The following is a 15,976-nucleotide window of genomic DNA, read 5'->3' as shown; positions in this document are numbered from 1 at the left end:
TAACTGTAAACAGAATTGCAAGCTATTGTATTTGTATTTCAATTAATTCAATGTAAGTCATATGGGGAGTTACCCATTTGCGCCAAAATAAAAAAGGTATGTTTTTTTCGACCACCCATTTGCGCCAAATTTACCTGTTTAAACATTTTACATTAAATAATTGGTTAATTCGTAATTTAAAAGACATTGTTTCTGTAACGTATTATTAAGTTATTTTTATAAGTCTGTCAATAGTAGTATTAAAAATATACCTAACCCCAAAAAAAATTCACAAGTTAAAAAAAGATTAAAAACTACTTTAAAAGCAATAGAAAATGTTAAATTATTATTGATTATTATTTTTAAAATTGACTATGATTTAAATAAAATTCTAACTATTGTTTATTATTTGAGAAAAAAATATATTATTTTATTATAACTATACCAGGTGAATTTGGCGCAAATGGGCGATGCCCGTCATATGTGTATTATGCTTCGATACTTGACAAAAAAAAAAAAAAAAGTTTTATACTGAACGAAAATTATTCTTATACCTACATAATATTATTTGAATATAATAATTATGTACCTGTTTAAATTTGTTAGTACAATAGAAAAAAAGCATACGAATATTCCATTATAAATTTAAATGATAGTCTTCCAAGTCCTATCGCCGATGATGGACACACGGAAAACTTGTAAATGAAATCCCTTGCATCCCGGTCGAAGAAGAAAATATCTGTAGTCCAATTGACACAGAAGACGATGTTTCATTACCAGGTGTAACCAACTTTTTCAATTTTTGTAGTGTTATATTATATTGTTGTCGTGCGGTCGTACGCCTTAAATGCTTTTATATCGAATTGCAGAGTAATGAAATAATATATCCGGTGGTACAACCAAATGAAACGGGTGAAACAGCAAATCGTCAAGCAATCGCGAACTCAGACAATACGGAAATACATCAGTTAAACAAAAGGCGGGTTGAATGTATTGACAATTATAGTGCATCGTCAATGTCAACTACGTCAACTATTTCTCAGAACTCCGCTACACGACCAACGATGTAAGTACCTTTAATTTAAAAAAGTATATGATTATTATAGAACAGTATTGCATTTTTCTAATTAATGTATCATGTTATCGTATAACCAGTGATGATATGTATAAATACTGGAAAATGCGTTATCATCTATTTGATAGGTTCGACGAAGGAATCCTTTTGGACGAAAGTAGGTTAAAAAAAATATTTATACCATTACATATTTTTGTTATAACATGATCAAAATAATTATATATAATACTTGTTATAGAGAGTTTTTACTCGGTTTGCCCAGAAAACATTAGTACGTATATTGCAAAAAAATGTGTAGGAATGAAGGACGTTATAGATCCATTTTGTGGAGCCGGTAGAAATATAATTAAGCTCGCCAAAGCTTACAATTGGGGTACTGTAAACATTTTTTAAATTTTTTTTTAAAGAATGATATTCTTTAATTTTATTCATAATATTATTAGAATATAATAATTATAAGTACTTGTTTAAATTGTTTAGAACAATGGCAAAAAGCATACAAATTATTCCAATATGAATTTGGATAAACGTAAGTTGAAAAAAGTGTGCACAATTAAATTATTATAAATATTAATTTATCTTGTAAATTATTTGTCTTTAGCGTTATACTTATACATTGATAGAGATATCTCCAAAGTAACATACAGTAATTAACCTTTCAAAAGTCGAGTACAACAACGCGAGCTATCGAGTGGCTGCTGTAACGTCCCCTCTTCACCGGGTGTTCGTCTCTCGAACCCTACGGATTTAAATTCTGTTTATTTTTTCGAGGTTTCGAGGACTCGACCTCGGTGTGTAATATTAATACTAAGAGATCAGGGTTACCTTATTGAAGTAAGCACATAGGTAAAATATACATACCTAAATATATAATATAATATATGACATATATATAAATATAAATGGTTTACCGATCCGGGTAGATGATGACGTGTCGTGAGTGTGGATCGTTGATGGGGCCGTCGGATCGTCGCGGAGTCGATGTTGCTGTTGTCGTTGTTTCCGTGTCGCACACACTCTCTTCGCACACCGCCTCGGTCATAATTATATATGTTACGGTCCAAGTGGATAAATGGTCATTGTAAACACTGACCGGACAAAGTTTACAATGTCCGAATTATTCAAGCCATGTAGATAATTATTCACATAAACCAGACAATGTATACAATGACCAGAACTGCAGGTGCCAAGTGAATAAAATACATATATTAATAATTAATGACTTATATAATTTTATTTAATATTTTTTTAAGAGATTTGATTAGCAAATAAAATTGAGAATATTTTATTTATATTAATTTTTATTGAATATTGAAATTATTTATTTTTACAAGTATTACCACTATGGCATTTAGAGTTGCATAAAATTCCAGCAGCTTTACATTTGCATCTCCTTGTTTCGCATTTTTGAACACAAGTGCAGCGGTCATAGCCTTGGCCTCCTAGATTTGAAAATAGCCTAGCTGCTTCTCTTAGAGACAACTGAATATCGGGGACTTCATCAACACTCACAAACTTCTCCTTGCAAATAGTAAATTGATTTCTACTATAATAATGTTGCAGTTTACCTTTGGTTGTGCCCAATTTATAATTTCCGTCTTCCACTATAAAAAAAGAATTGTAATTATAAATAAACATATTAAACAACAAATAATAATTAAAATGTTATTGTTTATAATACTTGATATAATTACTGCCAAAATTGATCGTAAGTCGCTTCGAGCTCTATCTACGTCTGGTATTTTTATTTTTACTGAATCTCCAATGTTTCCTTCACAAAATCTTCTTTCAGAAAGAGATTTCATTTTATTTGCTTGCTTTTCTAAATTCTGCACAGATTCATTTCTTTTTATCTGAATAGAAAGTTTTCTAGAGCTTAAAGCATCCTCAGAATTGTAATTTTCTTCATTTTCTTCTACAATCACTTCATTGCCTTCCTTGTTTTTTTCTTTACTTTCTTTCTCTTCAATAGTGTTTAAGGCTTTTTCTAAATCTTCTTCTGTTTTTAATTTTTCTACTACATGCATTGGGAGTACACAATTATTTAATCCAATTTTAGCCCTAGAGCCAAACATAGCTTCGTACGGTGAAGATTTAATGCCATGATGAAAAGATCGATTTTTCATGAATTGTACGAATTTTATGCCTTCGCTCCATTTTTTGGTCTTATTGTCTTCCAACCACGTTCCCAACATATTCTCTATGTCTTGGTTGGCACGTTCTACTGAACCTTGACTTTGAGAATGGCGAGGCTTACCATGTACTATTTTTAAATCTTTCCACATACTACATAATTCTTCTACTATCTTGTTTGAAAATTCTCTACCATTATCGCTTTGCAATATAGCTGGAGCACCAAAAGTTGTAAATATATCCAGTAAAACATAAGCAACTTCCTCAGCACGTTTATTAGATAAAGGACGCAAGTTTACAAATTTAGTTAAATGGTCTTGATAGACTAAAATAAACTTATAATTACCATCAGGCTGGGCCTGCATATCAATTAAATCTATTTGACACCTTGAATTCATTTCTTTTGATATAATAGGTTTGACTACTAAGCCTTTTTTAATTGTACTTCCTTTTTTTTGGCATGATTCGCATAAGTTCAAGTATAACATAATTGCCTCCCTTGTTATATTTTTATATTTAATATTTAACTCGTGTTCCATTCTACTACGCCCTCCGTGCCCGATTGATAAATGAGTTTCATGGAGGATATTAAAAAGTTCTTCGTTATGCACGTAATATTTAATTTGGTTACCTTCATTTATTGGTACAACAAGTTTTTCCACATTACACACTCGCATTGTATCATACTTCTTAATCAATTTATAAGCATTTGGAATTTTGGTTTTTTTCAATTTTAATTCTTTTAAATGTACTATAAGTTCATCATATTTAAGTTTACTTAAATATGTACTGTTAGGTTTTTTAAGATCTAAAATATTATTTAAACGATTATTAAATGTATTTTCCATTTTAAAAACAACACGCACAAATACTACACAATTATAACACAGCACTAAACGGCACAGGTAAACAGCAGTACGCGTACTGTCGTCTATGATAGATATGGCTATATGCCTACATAGAGTTCCATGATAATAATAATAAATTGCGATATAAATTGTTGTTATTGATGGACGACGAATATCCAAGCGGCGTATGTTGAAAGTGCCCACCGATTCCTAATTATCTACTAATGACACTACCGATAAAAGTTATCGTAACCCGTAAGACGTAGTGCCTGAAAGAAATAACAAAAATATTAAACTCTAAAATAACTCTAATATTCACATTGACCACACCAGTTTTAGCATTGTATACAATGACTGGACATTGTATTACAATGACTGGACATTGTATTACAATGACTGGACATTGTATTACAATGACTTAGTCTATACAGGAATTAAATATGTATTATTTACTTTGCCCAAATGTCTTAGACATTGTATACAATGTCCGGACATTGTATTACAATGACTGATTTATCCACCTGGACCGTAACATATACACCGCTGCCGTGTGCCTAAAACCCTTGGTCAGCAGTCAGCTGCGCTCGCTATTCCTCACACTCAGCATATTAGGCAGCGGGTGCCCTACTTAAGGAATAATGTACGATGCCGATAGACGGCAATCGTTACACTGCTATTATGGTTGATTTTGATTGTCACAGAAGTGTATCTGTAGGTAATGAAAATTACTTTTTATAATATTATTGAAGATAAAAATAAAATGTTTATTATTTAATTTATACTATTGTACAAATGTTCTGTTTCCAGGGATCGTTCAATGAATAATGCGCTATTAATATTATCGCACTTTTCATGGCATGGAGAAATGTTTACTGTTACGCAAGTATATATACATCATCCTTGTATTTCGTTCGCCGTACATAATAACGTACCTACTTACAGTTCTTGACACAAAGTATTTATTGTGTAATTTATTTTTACAAAAAAACATTTATGCTTAGCTTACAGTTGTTAATTGTTTTAATTATGATTTAATCATTTCAATAACGGTTTGTACGTTAAATCATATGATCTATGATCTTAAAATCATAAATTATTTTGGTATTTGTACCTAATTTTATCGTAGTTATTAACTTACTGTCGTGCCGTCGTGGTAAATTAGTCAGTAGCCATAAGGCGTATTATATATGTATCAATTCATTTGCATACAGTGTAAATACACTCGTTTGGTTTTTTTTATAAACTCGAAAATTCTATTGTCCAAAAATAGTTTTTAATCTGTCAAATTTTTTTTAAATATACAGAACTCCTGTCTTTGATTTTTTCTTCTCTCACAAGTTTGCAACTGCGTTTTATCATGATACGTATATTATGTTTTTCAGTATCTTCTTTTTGAAGGCCATTATCCGCTTGCTGTCTCCTTTATAGTCAGTGACCATGTTTCGTTCTTGTATGTGACTACTGACCATAGATAACTGTGATACAAGAGTTTTTTTGACTTATGTGACAGTAGTTTTGATTTTAGAAGTTTCATTATACTGAAGTATTATCGATTGCCGCATTTTATTCAATTATTGATTTCTTTATGATTTTCATAGTTGTTATTTGTACAATTCATTAATTTTGAGACATGACTGCTGTTGAATAGAGAAAAATAAGCTCTATAAAATGCAAGAACGCCACATTCAATATCATTTTTAATTTAGACACTATAGAGATGTGTCACTGTGTCAGTATTGAATAATTTAAATTTTAGCTAATTTTTAATGCAAGTAAGCCATAAAAGAAACAATTCAAGCTATTACTATTTATACTATATTTCTATATATATAGTTGTTTAAAATATGTCCAACCACTTCGGTTAACGTCGAACATTCGTTCTCTGTATTTAAGAAAAATTAGAAGTACATAGGTATGGTTATTCATTTTAATAATAAATAAAATATAAAAAAAAAATACAAATTTAGTAATTTTTTTAAAATATTTAAATATAAGTACCATATTTCTATTAATATTGTAAAAATTTGTAATGTAAATAATACAAATTTTCTTGCTTATTTATTGCATATTTTTATAATTTTTACTGCATATTATATTATGGTATATTTAGATACTTTTTAGTGCATAAAGATCCACGTTCTAATTATTATACTCATATTACAGACAAAATACAATTTTGATCTATTATTATATTTTTATACAAATTACTATATATTGATATTACTATTATATTATTTATACATTTACTAGTTAATTAATATTATTAAATAACGACAGTTAAGTAATAGTAAATACATAGAAATGTATTATTTCTAAGTTTTGAATATTAAGTTATAATTTTTTTAGGGATTAGGATTAGTGTGTAATTATTTAATTTGTAAGTGTTTGCTGTGGCTACTCAAAACACAATTATATCAAGTTTAGACCCCAACACTACAGTTTTTATAAATTATAATCAATATAAACCTTAAAAAAAAAAAAAAAAACTGTGTTATAAAATACAGAAGCATAAATTAATTGCTTTTTTTCCAAATTTTTACTGCATATTTACCACATATCATGTTTTTTTTTAACACATATGTAGGTCTGTAGGTGCATATTTGAATACTATTTAGCGCATAAACTTCCGAGCCATGGTCATTACTTACTGGCTGCTTAGTATAGCTGCTACTATATTCACTAATAACTATGTTACCCGTGCGACCGTGCTCCGTCGTTACATACAATATGCATTGCATGCATTATCCGGTATTTCGGTGTATCCGAATTGGTTCTCGAGTTATCGGGTCATAGCATTTTCAATTTTCTTTCCCATTATAAAAACAGACTATTATTAGATTGTATTTCACCTCGAAAGTGAGTGTTTATCGGGAACCAATGCGGATGTCAATTTTCAGATATGGGATCCAATTCGGATGCCGCTGCATTATTGGCCTACCATTTTTTACTAGGTTTTTTTTTTATACCATTTGTATTTTATATTTTTATCGATTTTTTTAATTTTTTTTTCTTGAAATGCCTATAAAAAAATTTTTGCAATCCAAAATATTTTTAAAATTTAATACAAGGTTTATTATAAGTTGTACTTATCGTAGTAAAAAAAAAAAAACAAAAATCGTTAGTCGCAATTTTTGTTGATAAGCATTAAAGTTCAAATGTTTACGAAATATGTCAAAATCACGAAAATTTGCAAGAAATGTTGAAGTTGAAAATTAATAACATTTTTGTTATTTATACCTAAGGTTAAAAATCCGAACACAAGGTGGTTCTCCATAACTTTTTCTACAAATGACTGTAAAAAAAAATTCTAGCGTCAATATAAAAAAAATTTTATGAGCGTAGAAAATACACAATAATATAAAGGTACGCGACGAAATAATTTTTTACAAAATAAAATAATATTAATTATATTATATTATGTTGCATAATGTATAGTTATCACTTATCGGATCTCTTCATGCGTAATAATGATGAATGATGATAATACATTACATTTTCGGTGTTTGAACAAATGTGTACAAAAATTAATGACCACGACCCATACCCAGTCAACGGTATGCATCGTGGAGAGATATACGAAACGATTATACGAATAATTTATATGTTATTGTTATTATATTATTATATTGTGCACAACATATAACATATTATATTATTGTTGTATGGCCGGTCCAAGGCATTAGCCGTAGGTAGATGATACACGACCGTCTTGTAATGTACGTACGTTAATATTCAGACTGCGACCAGCCGGCCGGCTGCGACGAGCGGAAGGAGAAGCCCATGAGAAGACGACAAGAAAGTTACTCTGTATGACAGCGCGTGGCTAATTGGATCGATAAATCGTAGAAACGATATATGAGGTATAAATATATATTATATATATATATATTTATATGTATTAATATAATATGGCGACGATTGCGATCTTTGGCACACAACAACCGCACGTCATCGCGCCTGTGAATTTTATTGTTTCGATTGCAGTTTACAGCGACTCTGCGAATATACTATACTCATTACCTATAAAAAACGGTGTTTTCGGATTCCTGTCCTTAGTAATAATATTAAAATTTAATAATTATTGAAAAACGTGCAAACTCCTGTACAAGTCATGAGATATAATTTATAAATATTATACATAAAATATAAATATATTATATATTTGACGATAAGTACCAGTTTTATTATGATTATTATAATGCGCATGAATTCCAGCAGCTGGATAATTAGTATTTATACATATTATATTATATTATACGCACGTGTACACCTATAAAAGTACAACACACTACTATACTCGTACTTACAAGCACACGGACGATTAGCGATCTGAAAACGAGCCGGCTCGCCTATTACTGTTTACGTGTTCGACTATTGTAATAATAGTAATAACAATAATATTTATTATTGTGTCTGCAGCTTGCGATTACCTCGTACGGCAAAAGACTATATATCTGTGTAGCAGCACTCAAGCAGCGGCGCATACGGTGGGAAAAACAATACATGCCTGCCTACGTGTCGTGGCTAATTAATTGCCCCTTTTTCTATCGTAATGATAATATGTTACTTCCTCGGTTTATTCGCAAGTCTCGGCGGTGGCGTTGGAATCGTGTGTGACCGGTGTATGATTGTAAGAGCGGAATTTCTACTCGAAACGTATCAAGTCCCGCGACATACAATAATATGATATAATATCGTGTGTATATTATATAAACGTGCAGTATTCACAGCGAACCATGTGCGCTCTGTTCGCACAGTTTATAGGTATTAATAAGACGCGTAAAGTATACGTATAATAATAATTATTATATATACATATATAGAGATACATTCGTCGCTAGGAAAATGGTCGTATATTACGTATAACGCGATATAGTGTACATGATGTATTATATACATTTTTTACATCGTAGAAATTTTGAGATTGATTGATCTATAACTATATACGTCATAATAGATAAAGTATAAAGTGTTCAATGACCATGTCCCTGTGTAGTGAGTAATTATATTCGACGGCGTATCGTAACATTACGTGTCGTGTGCTATCATAGATTCACTGATCGTATTAGGTACACGTCGTTATGTGAATATCGAAATTCGATAGTGAAGAACTGAAGAGTACAACATACAAACGAAGGTTCGATAGAACAATGGTAATATGATATATACAGTATGAAATTAGCGTTTACACACTATATAATGTGTTATTAAAATATTACAAAATTATGAATGTTTGCTGTTCGCTAATACTGTAAATATACGCACTTGACATCTAATATTCTAAATATGTATACGATTCTCATATTCTACAATTTTCATTTAGGACCATTGCAACGATTTAAATATTTTTCTATACTTATAAATTATTCTATGAATACTTAAACGTCTCGACAAAATCACATTCTCAGGGACACGATAATTTTGTATGATGCCCTCGTCAGTGTTCAAAATATCCGTGAACTGTAATATGCCAATGCCCAATTGCCAATATGTAGATGCATATTCCACTTGACTTTGAATTGCTTACACGTACATACAAACATAGCCTTTTTCATTTATATAAATTATATTATATTATATGATATTCCTTGAAAATGGTGATATTCTGTTATTCATTGGCCACCTCGATCACCTGATGACATGTGACTTCTTTTTGCGAGGGTTTTAAAAAGTAAAGTCTAACCTAACTAAAAGAAAAAAATTAAAGAAGAAATTGCCAGTACATTTTTGGAAGTGATACACCGTGTAGTGGAAAATATACAAAGTAGACTAGAAGATTGCTTGATCGTCTTGAGGACATAATTTAAAAATAATAAATGACAATTAAATATAAATAATTTATATTCGTTTTTTTATTTTATAATTTATTCTTGAAAATCGGCCCCTGTATATTATTGGATAAGAATTAATACTATAATACACCTAATAATCAAGTGATGAAATCATATACTTATACGAGTTATACAAGAGTTATTAATGCGGAAAAGCTGGCAAGTGCGATCGAAAAAGCACATGAGGTACAATAATATTGATTATAATATAATATATATTAATAAAAAAAAGTCTATGTTTATAAGTCATATGTACAACGTACGCGTGTAAGCAATCTACAACCAAGTGGATTCGAGTCTATCACACATTCGCACTCATTGGTTCTGAAATATGGTACATAGGCAATCCTATACCTGAGGATGTGCACCTCTAAACCAATTTTTTAATTTTTGTATTTTAAAAAGGAGAACATGGGGGTTTGTTGGTTTACGAAAAACGTAGATTATTTTGTTTGTGTATGGCTGACATTTTATAGAAAATAAAATAGTTATTATACTTGGATATTATTTAATATAAATAATTATATTTATTATTTTATACTTGATCAAATCCACATAGCAATTAAATGTGTTACATATATTTTTACAACATTCGCTAAAAACATAAAAATATTGCTTCAATTTGTTTTTTTTTTATGTAATTAAGGTGTTAAAAATATTGTCACAACAATTTGTGGCAGATAATTCTATATTACAACAATAACTTTTTGAAATATTGTTTTATTTAGGTTTATCAATATTCTCAAAAGATTGCTTTTGAATATTTGTTAAATGTTTTTTTTTTATGTTGCATAGGTAGCTTTTTAGGTTACTCATGGGTTACTTTTTTACAAAAATGATTTTTGCTATATGATTTGTCATCTGATATATTATATTGGGTTAGAATCTAATCATCAAAATACATTTTACACACTAATAGTTATGGGTGTAATACTATACTTTACAACATATGCATACAATTATACAACTTTACTTATATTAATAGAAATATTTTATTATAGAAAGAGTTATCTTGTATGAGTCTAGTATGTCTATCTAGTATGTCTCAAAAACATGGACATAAAATAGTATACTATTGTTAATATTGTTTACTAGTTAAATGTATTTATATAAATAATATATATAAATTACTTTACAATTAAAATAAAATAAAAACCTTATATAAGTTTATAATATACATAGCCTTATATTATATAATATTACTATGCATTCATTAATAATATATAAATGTATAAATTACTTTATAAATTAAACAAAAAAATCTTTTAAAATAATAAAACGCATGATATAAAATATTATAATATGCACACAAAAAATATCTTTATAATTTTTTTTTTTTTTTTTTTTTTTTTTTTTTTTTTTTTATTTTTAATCTAGAATTTATACAATCTATACTACAAAAAGTACAATAAGCATAATGTATGTTTAATTAAGTGCAATAGCTTGAATGTCTTGAGAGAAGAAACCGTCCAGTGAAGATACTTCGACTTGAATTTACAATTATTTAGGTGTATTCATATTATGTTTACTTTATAAGGTCACGGGGCCATTGTCGTTTAAGTCTCCTGGTGGGATTTCCTGGGATGGAGATGGATAATAGCTTTTTTATATGGGGATTAGGGTGATTTTGAAGGCGATTCCTAAATTTTGAGTAGTATAGCTTGGCTGTATCAGTGACTTTCGGAATGTGAAGATCTGTATGAAGTGTGTGGTTTGAAATATAAGGAGGAGCATTGGTTATGAGTCGGAGGATTTTTGATTGAAACACTTGTATTTTTTTTGTATTTGATATTTTTGCCGAGCCCCAGAGCTGTATGCCATAGAGCCAGATAGGCTTAAGAAGAAGATTATATATATGAATTTTTGTTTTGAGGGATAATTTTGAGAATTTACCGAGAATAGGTCTGAGAGAGTAGAGTCGTTGATTTAATTTTATTTTTGTTGTGTGTATGTGTTTAGCCCATGTTAGACGTTTGTCGAAGGTTAGACCTAGATATTTGGCTGTTTCGGAGTTTGGTATTGGTTTGCCGTTTATATGTACCGGAGGAGGTTGTCTGTGGCGAAGAGCAAAGGTGGTGTGTACAGATTTGTTTTCATTAATTTTGACGCGCCAGAGGGAGTACCAGTGTGATAGATCATTTAGGTGTCTTTGGAGAGTAGTTGAAACCATGTCAGAATCGGTGTGGGTGGCATATATTGCTTTGTCGTCGGCATATTCAGCTATTTGTGTATTCGGATTGGTGGGTTGGTCTGCAGAGTATAGATTAAAAAGAGTTGGAGATACAACAGCGCCTTGAGGAACACCAGCTTTTATTGGGGATATACTGGAGTATTCGGTTCCTGACCTGACAAAGAAGTAACGTTCGTTGAGGTATGATTTAAAAAAAAGGTAGTATGATGGGGGTAGGAACGATTTTAGTTTATAAAGAAGACCGGGATGCCAGACCTTGTCGAAGGCCTGTGCAACATCAAGAAATACTGCAGAAGTGTACAGTTTCTTTTCCAGAGAATAGGCAATAGTATCGGCTAGTCGGTGCATTTGATGGATGGTTGAATGGTGTTCTCTAAATCCAAATTGCGTGTCAGGAATTAGTTTCTTTTCTTTGATGATTGGGTAGATTCTGTTTAGTATGAGTTTTTCTAAAAGTTTTGCAAAGAAAGGTAACAAACTAATTGGCCTATATGAGGAGGGGTTATCTATTGGTTTATTTGGTTTAGGGAAGAGAATAATTGTGGCAAGTTTCCATTGAATCGGGAAATATGAAAGTCGGAGTATTGCGTTAAAAATATGAGTGATGTGTACTATAGCTTTGTTTGGAAGTCTGCGGGCTATTTCGGCTGTTATCAAATCATGACCAGGTGATTTACCTAGTGGAAATTTTTGTATGAATAATTTTATCCCATTTGGAGTGAATGGTTTGGGTGGAAGTGTCATTGGGAGTGGGCTATCTAGAAAATTGCGTACTTTGTTTTCTATGGAAGGAATGGTGGAATCGTTTGGGTTAAAGACTTGGGAGAGATGATGTCTGTGTACTTCTGCTTTCTCTTTATCGTTTATAGCGAGACTGCCGTCTATTTTTTTGATTGGAAATGACATTGTTTTGATTTTTAAGATTTTTCTAGTGGTTTTCCACAGAGAGCCATCTTTTTCAGTTAAGAGGCTAGTTTGTTTGGCGAAGTCTTCTGAACGTTGTTTCGCCATTTGTCGTTTGAGTAATGTGCATAGGTGATTATAATTAGTTTTATCGGTGGGATATTTTGTTCTCTGCCAGGTTGCTCTGGCACGACGTTTTTGGACAATAAGAGATCTTAAATAGGTAGGCAAAGAGAGATTACTTTGATTGTAATTATCAATTATTTTTGGTTTACAAGAGGACCATGCTGCATTTTGTATTGTTGTTGTTAGATATTGTACTGATTCCTCAAGTTGATTTGGAGATTTTAAACTAACGTTCAGGTTAATGTCGTTTGTGAGTATCGATTGGAATTTTTCCCAGTTAATTATTCCATTGATTAATGATGGATTCATTAATCTTTTTTGAGGAGAGGTGTCAAGGGTGAGAAGTACTGGCGAGTGGTCTGAGTGAGGATTCGTTAGATTATCTATGATGGTGTTAAATCTGTTCGGTATTTTAGAGACGAATATGTCAAGGATATCTGGTCGCTTTCGGGGTGATGTTGGCCAATATGTGGGGTCTTGGGGTGAAATGATTAAGTAATTTTTGGTAGTAATAACTTGTCTAAGAGAGTTACCTCTTGGTGAGTTTGAGTGACATCCCCATTGGGTGTGTTTGGCATTGAGGTATCTTTATAATTAAAACAAAATAATAATAACTTATTAATTTTTATAACTCTTATCTTGAGTTTAAAGCATTAAATGATAAAAAAAAAAAAAAAAAAAAAAAAAAAATGGAAAATTATTAAAGTTCACAAGTGTTTTCTGTAATAGTACATTTCTTTTTTAAATGATTGCTTGATTGTGCCATCCACTTGCTAATTGACAATGCGATTTCTATATCTGGTACTTTTTCAAACTTTGAACATAGATGAATTGCATCCATAGGAATTATACATAAACATTTAAAATACATATTGTATAATTAATCGTAAGTATATGGGATTCTTACCAAAAATAATTTTACAAGAACTGAGAGATGACAATTTGTTTTTTCCTTTATGTCCAATATAACTAATATAAGAATAATACTTCAGCCACGTATCATCATACAATTTTTGCATCATACGGCGTACTGAGTCTGATATAGATCTACCTACTAATCTGGATAGTTCATTAACCTATTAATACAAAAGAATAATTAATAATATTAATAATTCTTCTTGAATTTTTCAACGTTTTGAACGGTAGCTTCATATCATTTTACACTTAATAAATATTAATATTATATATTGAATTTTTTTTCTAGTAATAAAAAGTATATTTTAAATGAAAATTAATTTCAAATTGTAAAACAAAAAAAAAAAAAAAAAAAAAAAAAAAAAAAAAAAAAAAAAAAAATGGTTTAATTAATATTTTTATTTTTATTTTTTATAACAAATAAACTAGGTACATAGAATAAGACTACTCATCTGTTAATACTACTACCTATACAAATATTTTAAGAACTTAAATTTAATATCAAATTTTAGAACTTTTACTCAGTATTTACTATAGCTACATGACAGAATTTAAAATTTAAATCATCACTAACAAAAATATAAAACTATTGGTGCTTATAATATGGTAAATGCGGTAAACTAGTACATTTCATATTATAGGTATGGCACCTTGGTAATTAGTAATTACCATGGTAAATAACTACCTATATTTAAAATATGGTATAAATAATATTATAAGAAATTATATAAGAAAAATTAAGTATTTAAAACATTACAATAATAAGTGATTGCATTTACCTATGTATTACAATAAAAAATTTAAATAAAATATGAAATTACTAGCATTAAATTATTGCTCCCTTGTACAGTTTACATATTATCATTTACCATGATGGAAAATAAAAATATTTTAAAATTGCAAAGCAGATAGATATATTTATAACAATTACATAATAAAAACAATTATATAACAATTAACAATACAATTCTATAATATAAACTATAAAATGCAACAACAGTGGTCAGGTTAATTATGACTAAGACACAGATCAAATACTTTATTAGCAGCTATAATTTATTATTAACTAATTAGTAATAATCTATGTAACAAAACAAATCATTTCAGTTTGTCTTAGCCCTTAGTTATAAGAAATTAAATAAAACTATAAGTGCAACTAATATAAACAATGTTCATTACCTACTTAATATTTTTATTTAATTTATTAGGTAACTACTAACTACTATTTGGATAAGTAATTTTAAGGTTGATGGGTAAATACTTTTGCATAATTATTAATTAAAGAAATAAAGTTAAAATAAAAACATTAACGTAAAATTATAAAAAAGGTACTTACCAGAATATATAATATTCACTAAATAGGTAACTCGTAAATGCTCGTAAAGCTATTTCGAAATGAATAAAATATAATAACCACTGATGGCGACAACCGGCGGCCATAGACAGTACCACACAGACACACAGTTGTAGAAACAAATTCCGACAGCGAATGTTCAATGATGAGTGACAACCGTTGGAGTCGTTAGATATAAAAACGTACAACGTTAAACGACAACAGTTTAAAAAGTCAAAACTATTTTAAATTAATAAAATATAAATTATAATAATCACTGACGTCGGAGACCACGGCAAGGTTAAGTAACAAAAACTTTAGACAATACACAAGTCACAAAGTCCCACGGAGAACGAGTGACGACCGTTGGAGATGACCACCACCCTCCGCGGCACCATGGACGTCCATGGAATCTTGTGTTCACGGCGTTCACGCGACATTACGAGTTACGACTAAAGTTAGTTTAGACGAGTTAGTATACTTGTCTATGGTTACGACCGATAGGCGGCAACCGATAACGCAGACCGATTATTGGCTGGCGGGTAGTGGGCAGTGGATGCATTTAGGTCATTTTGGGATTTCCAAATTCAAATAAAAATATGCGACTATTGCGACTATAAAAAAAAGTGCATTTCACGAAAT

At 30.1% G+C, this 15,976-nt stretch overlaps 1 protein-coding gene and 1 long non-coding RNA gene across 2 annotated transcripts; both read right to left on the bottom strand.

Annotated features, from left to right (window-relative positions):
* Positions 1 to 2,371: 2,371 nt before the first annotated feature.
* On the bottom strand, positions 2,372 to 3,339 carry LOC132918933 (SCAN domain-containing protein 3-like). The gene is made up of 2 exons (XM_060980291.1): positions 2,736 to 3,339; positions 2,372 to 2,658 (listed from the first exon to the last, which is right to left on the bottom strand). The coding sequence occupies exons 1-2, from the start codon at positions 3,337 to 3,339 to the stop codon at positions 2,372 to 2,374; spliced, it is 891 nt and encodes a 296-aa protein (XP_060836274.1).
* Positions 3,340 to 13,744: 10,405 nt separating this feature from the next.
* Positions 13,745 to 15,875, bottom strand: LOC132922847 (uncharacterized). The gene is made up of 3 exons (XR_009661066.1): positions 15,338 to 15,875; positions 13,994 to 14,162; positions 13,745 to 13,900 (listed from the first exon to the last, which is right to left on the bottom strand). It is a non-coding gene; the product is annotated as an uncharacterized LOC132922847 (long non-coding RNA).
* Positions 15,876 to 15,976: the final 101 nt, after the last annotated feature.

Source organism: Rhopalosiphum padi, chromosome 2, assembly GCF_020882245.1.
Source record: "Rhopalosiphum padi isolate XX-2018 chromosome 2, ASM2088224v1, whole genome shotgun sequence".
NCBI classification, from domain to species: domain Eukaryota; kingdom Metazoa; phylum Arthropoda; class Insecta; order Hemiptera; family Aphididae; genus Rhopalosiphum; species Rhopalosiphum padi.
Note: the sequence above shows the minus strand (reverse complement) of the source record. Positions and strands in the feature narration are given on the sequence as shown.